The sequence below is a fragment of the Genypterus blacodes genome, unplaced genomic scaffold (assembly GCF_046128005.1).
Source record: "Genypterus blacodes isolate CSIRO-AG114 ecotype Tasmania unplaced genomic scaffold, CSIRO-AGI_Gbla_v1 ptg000003l_1, whole genome shotgun sequence".
NCBI lineage: Eukaryota > Metazoa > Chordata > Actinopteri > Ophidiiformes > Ophidiidae > Genypterus > Genypterus blacodes.
In genome coordinates, this window is record NW_027466817.1 from 9,586,171 (window position 1) to 9,598,230 (window position 12,060).

Below are 12,060 nucleotides of genomic sequence, written 5' to 3' on the forward strand. Positions count from 1 at the left end.
CAATCTCTATCTCTTCTTCTCGTGATCTGTCTTCTGTTGCTATATTTTAGTATAGTTTTTCCCATCTGCTGTTCCTATTGTACATCTGGTCATGTTCCCTATTCCTCACACATGAAGGACTTTGGGAGTTGTTTCTCTGGGCCAGGAGCCGTCTGTTGTTGTGGGCCTGTAGATCTCTTTGAGACATTGTGTGTGAAATTGGACTATACCAATAAATGTGACTTAACTGTGGCGTCATTATGGTGCAAACATGACATTCCTGCACTTCACACACCCGTTACAGATTCAGCAAGGAGACAAAGCAGAGGGCAGACATGACAAACCTTTCATTTCAATCCATTTTGACAAGAAACCCAATGAAACATCCAGACGACAGAAAGAACAGAAACTGAGCGTGGACGCCAGCGATTGGATGGATGAACAGATGGATGGCGTACGTATTGCACCGCTGGCGGCCAAATACTATTAATTTGGTAAAAATCCCAATATAGACTTGGGGTCCATGTATTCCATAATGTCAAGTTACGCTAAGGTACACTAGTATTTGACATTCTTTTGATGTTTTTAAAGAAGATCTATCTATGAAACTAACTGAATGTTCATTGGAGCAGATTCTACTGGCTTTATTCTCTAAACCATTCATTGGACCTTCAATTCTTCGTTTCTTTGGCTCAAAGTTTGAGTTACAGAAGTGTTCTCGTCTCCCTCCTTCTCTCCCCCACAGCACATTCCTGAGGCAGGGAGACGCAGGGAGACGCGGCCCGTCCCGCCTCATCCCACCGCCCGGTGGTATGTTAACAGCTGCAGAGGAGGCGCAGGGACATTCAACTATAAAAAACTCAAACGACACAGTAACTCTGCGTTCTGAGACGGGAAGGGAAGTTTGTCGGCTCATAACCGTCTGTGCCCTGCTGCAAATTGTCAAACAACATTAAAATAAAACTTGAGTGAACCTCATGACAGACTGAACTGCCGACTCATCACAGTCCCGCCGTTGAAGCTCCTCAGGTGTCGCTGGGGGATCGAACTGTCTCTCTTTGGGAAGCGTGGGCATCACCGTTGCATGCATTTAACAACCACTTTATCCTCTGTGAAGCCTCAACAGCTCCAGCTCCTTTAAGACATCGGATGTCTTGTATTTCCAGGACATACTGATCAAACACTTTAGATACAAATATATTCCAATTTTAAGCCTGAGGTCAAAATGTTCTAACGTGTGACTAGACCTGACAAACAAAACAGTGACTTCACTGTGGTGTCATTGTTGTGCAAACATGACATTAATGCACTTGGATGCAGCAAAGAGACAAAGCAGAGGGCAGACATGACAAACCTTTTATTTCAATCCATTTTGACAAGAAACCCAATGAAACATCCAGACGACAGAAAGAACAGAAACTGAGCGTGGACGCCAGCGATTGGATGGATGAACAGATGGATGGCGTATGTATTGCACCGCCCGCGACTCCTACTGGTCAGTCAGGGTGGCGCCCCGATGCATGCTTGGACGACACACTTCCATGTTCTCACGCTTTCATGACAAGCACGACATGAATACAAATATGCAAGACAGTCATACGAATTAGTATTGATACGCCTCGTGCCTGTGTTCTCGATTGTGATTGGTCAAACGAGGGCCGTTACCGAGTGGCTGATGTCAGAATGCGCCAAGTCAACAGCTACGGTAAAATTGTCCAGCGATTAGATTCAGACGGTCCAATCAGAGCGCCTGATCTCAACTTAGAACAGCCAATCACATCCATCATTGCGTTCTGAACCCGTCACCGATTGGGTTGTTTTTACGTTACCTGACACTGAAATGCGTTTTCCTGGGATTCTGTAGGATTATAGCCGAAAAGTTGTAAAGTTCAGGCTGCATAACCTAAACTAGAAAAAAGGTGACACCAAATGAAGCCTCCTGAGAAGCTGGGAGGCCAGAAAGGAAGGAACACAAGAGCAAAGAAAAGGGGAAACAATGGAGAACAGTAAAAAGATGTTGAGAACACGATGGTTGTCACGGTTACTATCCTGGGAATGCATTCTGGATATAAAGGTAACAGCAGCATAGAAGCAGCTCCTTGTTGTATTTGGGTCGTTTGTCTCGTCCGGTGGCTAAAAATCACATTTGAATCTCTTTCTCACACTTGCTACCCAGCAGGGCGACGGTGGATTACTGCACTTTGGAATTCCTTCAGAGGAGCTTTACAGTAATACACAGGGCGAGGTGCTCCTCCCTGCACCCCCGGACACCTGAACCCCCTCACCCACCCTCACCCGCCTCCACATGAAGGGTTACTAAGAAAGAAAGCTTTATGCCTGTCACTCTTTTTCCTTTTGGGCACTGATTTAACTTCACTTCATCTAGAGTGTGTGATTGTGTGAGATGTAAATGTAAACGTGTGATTGGAGTGAAACATTCAGTCACGAGTCGTTACATGCATTTATTTGAGGAACAGATTTTTTTGCCATACATATCTGTGATTACCAGCACATTTTGAATTAAGTTAACAAATTATTAAAAATCTCTAAAAATTAAAGCGTTACAAACACGGGGGGCAGCACGGCCGTGTTGGTGTGAGCGGAGTACAGTGTGTGTGTGTGCGTGTGTGTGTGTGTGTGTGTGTGTATGGAGGCGACCCAGCAGGAGGAAACATAAACCAGCACTTTCAACACACTCGCACACAAGCGTGCACGCACACACACACGAGGTGGGCGTTGTTTCATTTCATCTGGGTGGTTGATGTGTGGAAAGCTGCTGGGCAGTGATACGCTTCCTACACCACCAGCGCCCCCTTGTGGTCGCCTCTGACAGAGTACAGCAGTGTTTTCCGAGTAAGAGCAGGTTTGGTGTGAGACATGGCGTGGCTGTGTGCTGCCCTCCCTGAACTACACGTCCAAAGTGTTTGCTTTCATCACTGTAGCCCCGCCCACATCATCCTCAACCCACCGTCGTCAATCATTCAATCGTTTATTTACCCGTCCGCCCAACATTTATTACATTTCCAGATCCCCAAAAACAAAACAAAAAAAACTCTACTAAATATTTGCTCTAGTTTTAATCTGAAATATACATCAAAAAAGGAGGGCAAATCATTAAAATTAACCCCCCCCACCACCAATGGAAAGAAAAAATAAAACAAAAAGGGGGAAAATAAATCAGAAGATGCTCGTTGTAACTATTAAAATAAATACAAAACAAGTGATTTCTCAAAAGCAGCAAAAACAAAAAATGAGACCGAATCTGAAGCGAAGGAGTCGAAGGCAACGTCGATCGTGGGTCGGAGCGTTGAGGCGGCGCAAACTTGACGGAAAGACGGGAGAGACCGGGCCGCGACTGCTTTCAACCGAGACAAAGTCACGTGCGAGCGCGTGTGAAGCTGCGGAGGGGGGCCGAAGGAAAACACAGAGAGCGGAGAAGTAGAATCGCCGGAAGAGCTCAGGCCGAACCGGAACTCGCGCTTTCCGACGTTCAAAGATGGCGGTTTTTTTTTTGGGAGGGAGGAGGGGGAGCGAATCGCCATCTTTTAACGAGTCTCGGCGCAAAAACCGAAAGCTCGTGTTTTGCTTCTCGTTACAGCAGAGACAGAGACAGCAGTGAGGCGGGACAGAGGACGCCGCAACGTGTCCCACTAAACCGGAAGGGGAAGCCGATTCCTGAGGGGGCTGTAGCGAACGGAGGACAACAAAGGGGGGGGGGGGGGGAGTCACTTTGGCAGCGGTCCCTTACATAGTGTCACCTGGGTGGGGGAGGAAAGGGGGGAGGAGGGGAGACACAAACGAAAAACACAAACATCGGCTTCCTTGGATACAAAAAAACCCCAAAAACCCAACAACAACCTGTCGGCGACCCGAGCTGGGAGTCCTGCAGATTCAACAGGTCGGCAGGTGCAACTCCGCAGGGTCTGACCGTGTGCCTTTGAGCCAGCCTTTCTCACAGGTTGCCTGAGAAAGAGCTTTGATTGCCTATGAGAGTGTGTTAATCTGCACCGACGTGAGCGTGGAGCGAGCGGAGGCGTGGCCAAGGTCTGTGTCCTGTCTTTGGTTAGTGTGATGGCTCCTCCTCCTCGCTCGCTCACGGGTGTGTCAAGTCTGCAGATGAACTAAATGTAGTGATGACAGGGCGATCGCATTCTCTCTCTCTCCCTAGATGTACGTGTGTGTGTGTGTGTGTGTGTGTTTCAGTGGTTGATGTAGAGAAATTCCTTATCCGTCCAGCCTGAGCAGTCCTCTTCGTCCGTCTCGTCTTCGGGGTTTGTTTGGGGTTGGTTTTTTTTCTCTCCCTGTGTCTTTCACCAGGATCTTCGCTCCTTTGATGGGGAAAGTTGTCGTCGGTGAATTCAAAGAAACAAAAGCATTGCAGGTCAACCGGTCACGTGTCAAGATCGAGCCAGACGGACTGAGCGCCGAGTCCTCTGGGACTCTGTGGAGGAGGAGAGGACACCAGTTAGAACCAGTCTGAACAGAAATCATCCATAGGTGGTGAGTACTGTTTGAGTACTTTGTGAGTAATGTGTGTGCGTGTGTGTGAGTCTACATCTAGAACCGCTGTCACTGCGGTGTTATTATTGGTTATCAACAGTTTTGGTGGTTAGTTGTTCAGACAAACCAGCAAAGACTTCAATCCTTAACGAATCCATTTCTCGCTCTGCATTTGTTCAGTAATGTTTCACAGTAATGTGGCGTCCAAGTCGCCGTTAAGAGTAAACAGGAAATGCTTTTCCTCACTGCTGGCTGTGATAAGCAGGCTGCAGGTCAGATGTTTCCAGATCGCAAGACACTGTTAGGAATGTAAACGGGTTTAGGCCGGCTGTTTAATGGCTGCTTGGACAGAGCCCGACAGGTGTACGTTTAAGACGGTGCACAAAGTTCAGAGAACTGTGACGCAATATTTATCTAAAATTCCAAATCCGCTAACTAGAACCGACATCTTGAAATTGTAGGTACAGACGTGTTTACCTCAGGAAGCCTCTCTGCCCGTCTCCAGACTGGCCTCCAGCAGCAGCTCTTCCAGGTCTTGTCCGCAGCTGACGCTCACTGCACAAACGACACAGTGCACGCAGTTACAAACGGGCAATGGCGCCACAGCGACACACTGTGACCTTGAACTCACCGTGCTCCATCACACAGCTGCCCGGTTTGGGGCTCTCGCCGTCCAGAAGGTGGAGGGAGAACTCGGGTTTGAGGCCGTTGGGGAGAGTCGAGCCCATGACCTCGTCCGCCTCCACGCCGATGAGAGGGTCGTCGAAAAACTCCTCATCGTCCGCAGAGCTGTCGTCGGGCGAATCCTCGGCCTGGGGCGGGGAGGGCGGTCTCTCCGAGGGTTCTGCTTCCTGCTCTTCCTCCGTTTCACCTGCCGCGGGCTTTGCGTTTTCTGGCGGGCTAGCCGGCGCCTCCTGCTGGCCTTGTTGTGCAAGTACTGCTTCCGTCTCCTCCGCTTGGTTGGGCGACTGAGATGGTGACTTGTCTGATGGAGACGCCAGCTCATTCTGTAGCTGTGCATGACTCGTGTCCATCTGGGGGGGTTGTACTGCCAGAGAACTATTGTCGGCATGACTCTGACCCTCCTCCTCTCCCTCCTCTCCCTCCTCTCTTGTAGTGCTCTCCGTTTCTTCCCCCTTGAGCTGAAATGCTACGACCTGCTCAGGTGAGGCATGGGAAGGTGCTCGTAGACTTGGATCCGTCTCTTCTGGATCTAAAGCATGAAGTGTTACTTTCTGTGTTGGTGGACTTGGTTCTGTGTTTTGGTTTGGTGCTTCTAGCGTGTGGGTCAGTGTTTTGTTGTTTAATGCTGCAGGACTCTGCTCTGTCTCTTTACACTCCTCTGGCAGAGCGGGTGAACTCTCCTTCACTTCCTCTTTCGTCTCTTGTGTTTGTGCGGGTTCTGCCGGGCTCTTGATCTCCTCTTGCGTCTGCTGCGTTGTGGGTGTGATCTCCTTAGCCAGGTCCTGTCTGGGAGCCGCGGGCGCGTCCGTACGTAACCAATCCTTTCGGACCTGCAGCTGTAGCTGCTGTTGTTCTGGGGGGCTCTCCACCCGAGTCACCATGAAGATCTTATGACCTCTGCCGGGGCTGGACACGGATATACAGCGTCCTGGAGACGGAGGGTTGCCGGGTGGGACGGGGGATTCAGTGACAGTGATGAGACTCGTCCCTCCGCTGGCAGGCGAGGCAGGCGGGGACGAGGACTTGGGTGAGGCACTGATGGGGGGCTGTGCAATTGCTGCCTGGGTTTGGGGCTCAGTCTGGTTTGAAGAGGGGGTGGGGTCAGGTGTGGAAGGGTCCTTAGAGAGCACCACCTCCTCCTCCTCATCGTCAGTGTCCGAGTCTGACTCCTGAATTGTCTGAGACACCGCTGTCTCAGAGTTCGTTCCCGGCCGGCTATCCGTCTCTTCCTCCTTTCCTTTTGTTTCGTCTTTGACCTCGGCCTCCTCTCTCTCTTTCTCCTCGCACTCCGCCTGTCCCTCTGGCGCCGGTTCTTCTTCCTGGGTTCCGTCCTCTGTGGCGATTTCAGCCATGGATGCAGACAGCCTCATCTGCTGCTCCGTTTCCTCCTTCTCCTTGGCCAAAATGAAGTTCCTCTTGCAGCCGTTTTGGATCTCAGCCAGCAGGCCGCGCTGCGCCTCAATGAAGCTCTTCACCTGTGACACAGGACGACAAATCAATGCAAGCCGACCACAATAACATCACCACTGAATAAATCAATACTGCTAAGGTGGGATTTCTTCAGTCTGCTCCTTGTTTCTGCGATTTCATCTTTCAATAAACCAACAAATCTTAACCCTGTGTCGCCATGTCTCACCGTCTCTTTCTTGGGCTCCCGGTCGAGGTCGAGCCGCAGGAGAGACGTGTTGACTTTGAGGGCGAGCGACAGCGCCATCAGCCCGCCCGTCTTGATCTCGTTCTCTCGTAGGTCGAGACGCAGCAGCCGGGGACTCTCGGCGATGAACTCGGCCACGGCCACGGCTCCTGAGGCGTGAGACAAGGAGACAGAAGCCAGGGTGAGTGGAGAGGGGGGTGGTTTGGGTGGACGGGGCGGCGGAGGCTCACGGGAAAGCAGGACCCACCTTCACAGGACAGCTTGGTGGAAGCGAGGCCCAGCCGGAGCACGGAGCGGTTGCCGATCAGTCCGTCCTTCAGCTTGTGGATTCCTTCGTTCCCCACAGAGTTGTGTCCCAGGTTCAGTGTCTCCAGGCTCAAGGTGAACGGCTGAGGGAGCAAATGGGACAAAAACAGGCCATTTAACCCTTTACGTTCTGCCACAGAAACGCTCACATGCTTAAGTTGACTTCATCCCACCTATTGTTTTACCAAGATTTATTTCAATCTATCTTATAACTGCAACAGAATCTATTGCACTAATAAACTGGAGAGGAAGAAGTTGGGTGATTCATAAAGATTAAGCAATAAAAATAACAGTTTACAGGCATTTTGTGTGTGAAAAAGATTAAAATAGGACAGTTTTGGAGCCTTGGCTTGTTTCCCGACGTTTCGTATGGAAATAGAAAGGTCCTAAACGCTGCTGCGTCTATCTATAAGTTATAAGTTTGCTATGACTCAGCACCGCGTTAATGTTTTCTGTCTGGCGTGAAAACGAGAACCAGCTGATTTATGCTGGCACACACTTTAATTCTTCCTTTTTTTGGTTTGGGGCGGTTACTTTGACGTGAAAAAACGGAAAAATACCAATTATCAGCTTTCCCTGCTGCAGGCTGTGGATTTTGAGCGGCGAAATATTTCAACACGCTGGAAAGAGAAATCACTTTTCGCTCGCTGCACATTTCTGTGTCATGGCCGTGCTCAGAGAAACACTTTGGCTGTTTGTGCACAGCTGCAGGGACGAGCTGATTGATTCATCAGATATAAGATGTGGAACCAAATCTGTCACCAAAGCACAAATGACACACTCTTTCCTCCTCCCCCAGGCTCCACACCAAGTGGCCAAGGACTTAATAAAGTAAGCATTCACACACACACACACACACACACACACACACACACACACACACACACACGCACACACACAGTGTCGGCTCGTCTCTCTCTTTCTGTTTCTCTCTCTCTCCCTCTTTCTCTCCGTATCCATCTCTCTCTATACGTCCAGCTGAACCCGTTGTGTGACAGAGTGAAACCGAGCCAAGTCGGACTGAAGTCAATGATGCGACACGTTTGCAGAGGCCAGTGCCTGTGTGTGTGTGTTTGTGTGCGTGTCGGCACCGAATGTCACATTTCATTACAGCTTGCCTACGTGACTAATTAGCACACAATGTGGTCAGGCCTGTTTACTCAGACACACTTTCTCTCCCATGAAGTATTTCATCAGAATGACTTGGAGACACTAAGGAAGCTGAAAGATCTTTGTCACAACTCACAGGACAAACATGTTTCTGTTGTGTACTAATAAAAAAAATGAGATTCTTATATCATGCGTCGTTCTCAGGTTCTTTTGCTAACTAAGCAATGATCGATATCCGTGACAGCATGTCAGTAAGCAAAGCTCAAGTTACCAAACCACAACAGATGCAAAAACCAGGAGGTGTAAGAACAGCAGAGTGTGTGTGTGTGTGTGTACCAGTGCAGCAGCGAGGTAGCCCATGCCGTTGTGTGTGAGCTGGTTGTTCCACAGGACTAACGTGACGAGGCCTTTCCTCTGCTCCTTCAGTCCCTCACACACGTAAGCTAAACCTGAGCGGGCAAACAAACAAAAAAATGTGAGAAAAAAAAACATTGGCCCAAACCTTTTACACACATTAGATGTATGAAACTGAAACATAAAGCTTCTGTCCCGCTGCTGCAGAAGGCGCATGGAGAGAATTTGTCCAGTAGGTTAGATCTTCATTTCTCCATGGGTTTCTACTGCTCAGTGTGGCTTCATTAGCACTCCATGTACTTATGAGGGCTTGTAAGTTCTATAAAGATCCACCACGTCCTCCTTCTTAAACTTTTGCTTTAGCCCTGATTACTATTTTTCAGCAGATAACTGGGAGCGAGTGCTACCAACGAGCTCGAGTGTGACAAACACGATAAAGTTCATAAGAAAGAGGAAGTGGGAGACGAGATGAGAGCAGAATCACAGGACGTGTGAGTGTCGTCATTGATTTTCCCTTTCGCTTTATGCTCGACTTTGCTGATTATAATCATAATTGAAAAATTCCATCCCTTTTCCTAAACTTATTATATAGAAATACATCATCACTGCTGACTTCTGCTTCAGTTTATGCTGTCTTCCTTTAGTTTTATTCAGCTTTTTTGGCTTCTGTGTCGACTGGATTTGCCCACCGGGATCAATTTACCCTCATCTGAGTCTGAAAGGAGGCACTGAGGTTAACAAAAGCGTAGTGGCCCAAGAAACCAGACTTGTGTGTGTGTGAGAACACCGTAGAAGGTGCACAGTACCGGAGTCCAGGATGTGGTTGTTGCGCAGGTCCAGGATCTGGATGTTGTAGTTGAACTTGAGCAAGTTGCCGAGTTGCGCCGAGTCCTGCAGGCCGTTGAGCTTGTTGTCCGCCAGGTACAACTCCCGCAGGTTCATGTTCATCTTCAGAGCCGTGGCTGTGCCGAAGATGGAGATAAATCAAGGTGAGGGGGTGAGGGGAATATATATATATATATAGAGTTTCCCCTCTCGCCCTCCTTACCCAGCAACATGAGCGGTCTGCCAGACAGGCCGGCGTTCTCCAGGTGGAGCACGGCCAGGCTGCCGCTGATCCGGAGCGCTCGCGCAACGAAGGGGGCCGAGTGGTCCAGCAGGGGAGTGTTGCGAGCGTCCAGGCACTGCAGCGAGCTCGTCTGAGGGCGCAGGAGACAACGCAGGGGACAAGAGTCAATGCAAGCGCAGAGATCAGCAACAACAATCGGCCTGTGAGTCGTCTCTATCACTGTGATACACTGAGGTCATGTGTAATATCAACGGAATAAATCAAATAAAAGGCGGGGGTCCACACTCGACTTGAGCCTGTTCCACCTCTGCGTCTGTCTCTAATCCAGTAACCCCGCCCTTCACTTGTAACTGTAGACGACGTGGTAACCTGATGACCCTCATCACAACGGATCACTAAGAGCTTCATCAGGGTTCATACATAAAACAGAACGTCATTATCCTCAAATGGCAAATCTGAATGATGAAGGAGACGTGTACAGTGTGTGTGTGTGTGTGTGTGTGTGTGTGTGTGTGTGTGTGTGTGTGTGTGTGTGTGTGTGTGTGTGTGTGTGTGTGTGTGTGTGTGTGTGTGTTCGGGCCTCGTTTAAAGCCGCGGCTGCGTCGGCGAACACTATGGCATGTAAATGGGAAGCAGCTGTTTCACAAATTACAAATTACAACACACGGGTCCATAATTATAAAAGTTACCACCAGCGTTAACGACGCGGCTCCACCGCTCCGTTCCCATGAGCCCCCTATAAAATCATACTTCCATGACGCCGATTTTTTCCAGGGCCCCCTCCCACACCACGGAACCCAATGAGAGCAGGAGGACGAACTCTTACCTTTCTCATCATGTGGGCTGCAGCCTGCCATCCCCTTGTGCCGATGTGCTTGTTGAAGGAGATGTTGAGATGTGTGGCCGACTCGTAGTATTCGATCATGTCAAACAGAGCCGACGCGCCCTGAGAGAGAGGGACAGAGAAAAAGAGAGAGAGAAAGAATGAATGTGACGTTGGTGACGTTCACAAAGACCCGAGATCGAGGTTATGAGACAAAGTGACGAGCAGCACTGGTTGCCTAGGTAACAGTTCCTGAGGGTTGGTGCGACCTGCCTGGATGCTTCCATGAGGGTCACAGGTCGGGGACGCAGAGACGCGAGCAGCATATTCTCTCAACTTCGCCCTGAGTTCTTCTTTAAGGATTACTTTATTTGTTGTTTTTTGGAACTGTCGCCAAAATTGTTACATTTCATCACTAATAATAATCAGTCACAGTCACTGCTGTTTATATTTTGTCCAGCCTGGACAAGAGTGTCTTTCTCCCTCGTAAAGACGAGTTGCTATTGGTGATATCAAGCGGGAGGCGGCCAGCAGCCAATCAGGTGCCTGTTTCAACACGTCCACCGAATCAGCTGTGGCTTTGCTGCTAACCTTCTCCCCTCGTGCGTGCATCCCGTGAGACGCATGTACGTGTACACAAGTGTGTGTTTATCTTCAGGGTGGGGGAGATGAGTCACATCTAGCCCAATAAAAGCTTTGCCGTGCCCGCTCCTCCCCTCGCACCCTACACATCCTTCCTCTATCCTTCCCTTTTCATTTCCCACAGGATACTGCAGGGAGAGAGAGAGAGACAGAGGGCCCAGCTTGGCCCATCCTCTCACCTCCTCACTCTTCTCCATTTATATCCAGCCTCGCTCTATTCACACCTCCGTGAGCAAACACCTCCTCAATATTTTCCCCCTCCTCCGTCTCAGCTCCAGCCGGGGCCTCGGGAAGAAGCTGGTCCCCGGGCTGAGGGGCCGATGACTCAGCCCGGATGACTCACTCAGACACTCTGCTGACATTTATGGCTATGAAAAGCTGCGCATTTCCACATTTTGATGCTCTGACGCCAGTGTATTCAGCAAGATCTGTTGAAAAGGTGATGCGTCACATGTAGTGTGAGGTTACTGAACAGACACAGAGCTACATGTTTGGTGCTTCTGCTGTAGAACATTCTTACATTTCACAGAGGAGATTTTTTTGGCCTTGATGTGACAGGGATCGATGTTTTTCTGGTCAGATCTGACTCATGTCTGATCTGTGGATGTGAGAACACTTTCAGCAGCTGAGCCTCTTAAAAACAAACATGGAGGACGGCGACAGAGCGGTGGCGGGGGGTCAGAGGAGAGAAGGAGAGCTGGAGGCGACCGTTCACACGCAACGCAGCTGTGTAACAAGGAAACACCGATGTGAACTGCCAAGACTGAAAGATCGGATCAGACTTTCGCCTGAACCGTGAGCACAGTTACTGTGAGTTAAGAACAATTTGATATTCATTAGGCTCTCTTAAGCTTTCACCTGTACATCCCAGCATGCAACAGGCGGGAAAACACCCTGGACAGACTACCAGCCCATCTGTGGACACTGACAGAACAGACT

General features: G+C 49.5%; 1 protein-coding gene across 1 annotated transcript in view; it reads right to left on the minus strand.

Annotated features, from left to right (window-relative positions):
• Nucleotides 1-2,427: 2,427 nt before the first annotated feature.
• ppp1r37 (protein phosphatase 1, regulatory subunit 37) overlaps nucleotides 2,428-12,060 on the minus strand; it is a 30,466-nt gene continuing 20,833 nt past the window's right edge. The window contains exons 5-13 of the mRNA XM_076141264.1: nucleotides 10,483-10,602; nucleotides 9,636-9,786; nucleotides 9,394-9,549; nucleotides 8,570-8,682; nucleotides 7,065-7,206; nucleotides 6,800-6,966; nucleotides 5,111-6,638; nucleotides 4,957-5,034; nucleotides 2,428-4,420 (exon numbers count right to left, since the gene is read on the minus strand). Coding sequence (XP_075997379.1) covers nucleotides 4,958-5,034; nucleotides 5,111-6,638; nucleotides 6,800-6,966; nucleotides 7,065-7,206; nucleotides 8,570-8,682; nucleotides 9,394-9,549; nucleotides 9,636-9,786; nucleotides 10,483-10,602 — 2,454 coding nt within the window. The 3' untranslated portion in view covers nucleotides 2,428-4,420; nucleotide 4,957. The remainder of the gene's footprint in view (nucleotides 4,421-4,956; nucleotides 5,035-5,110; nucleotides 6,639-6,799; nucleotides 6,967-7,064; nucleotides 7,207-8,569; nucleotides 8,683-9,393; nucleotides 9,550-9,635; nucleotides 9,787-10,482; nucleotides 10,603-12,060) is intronic.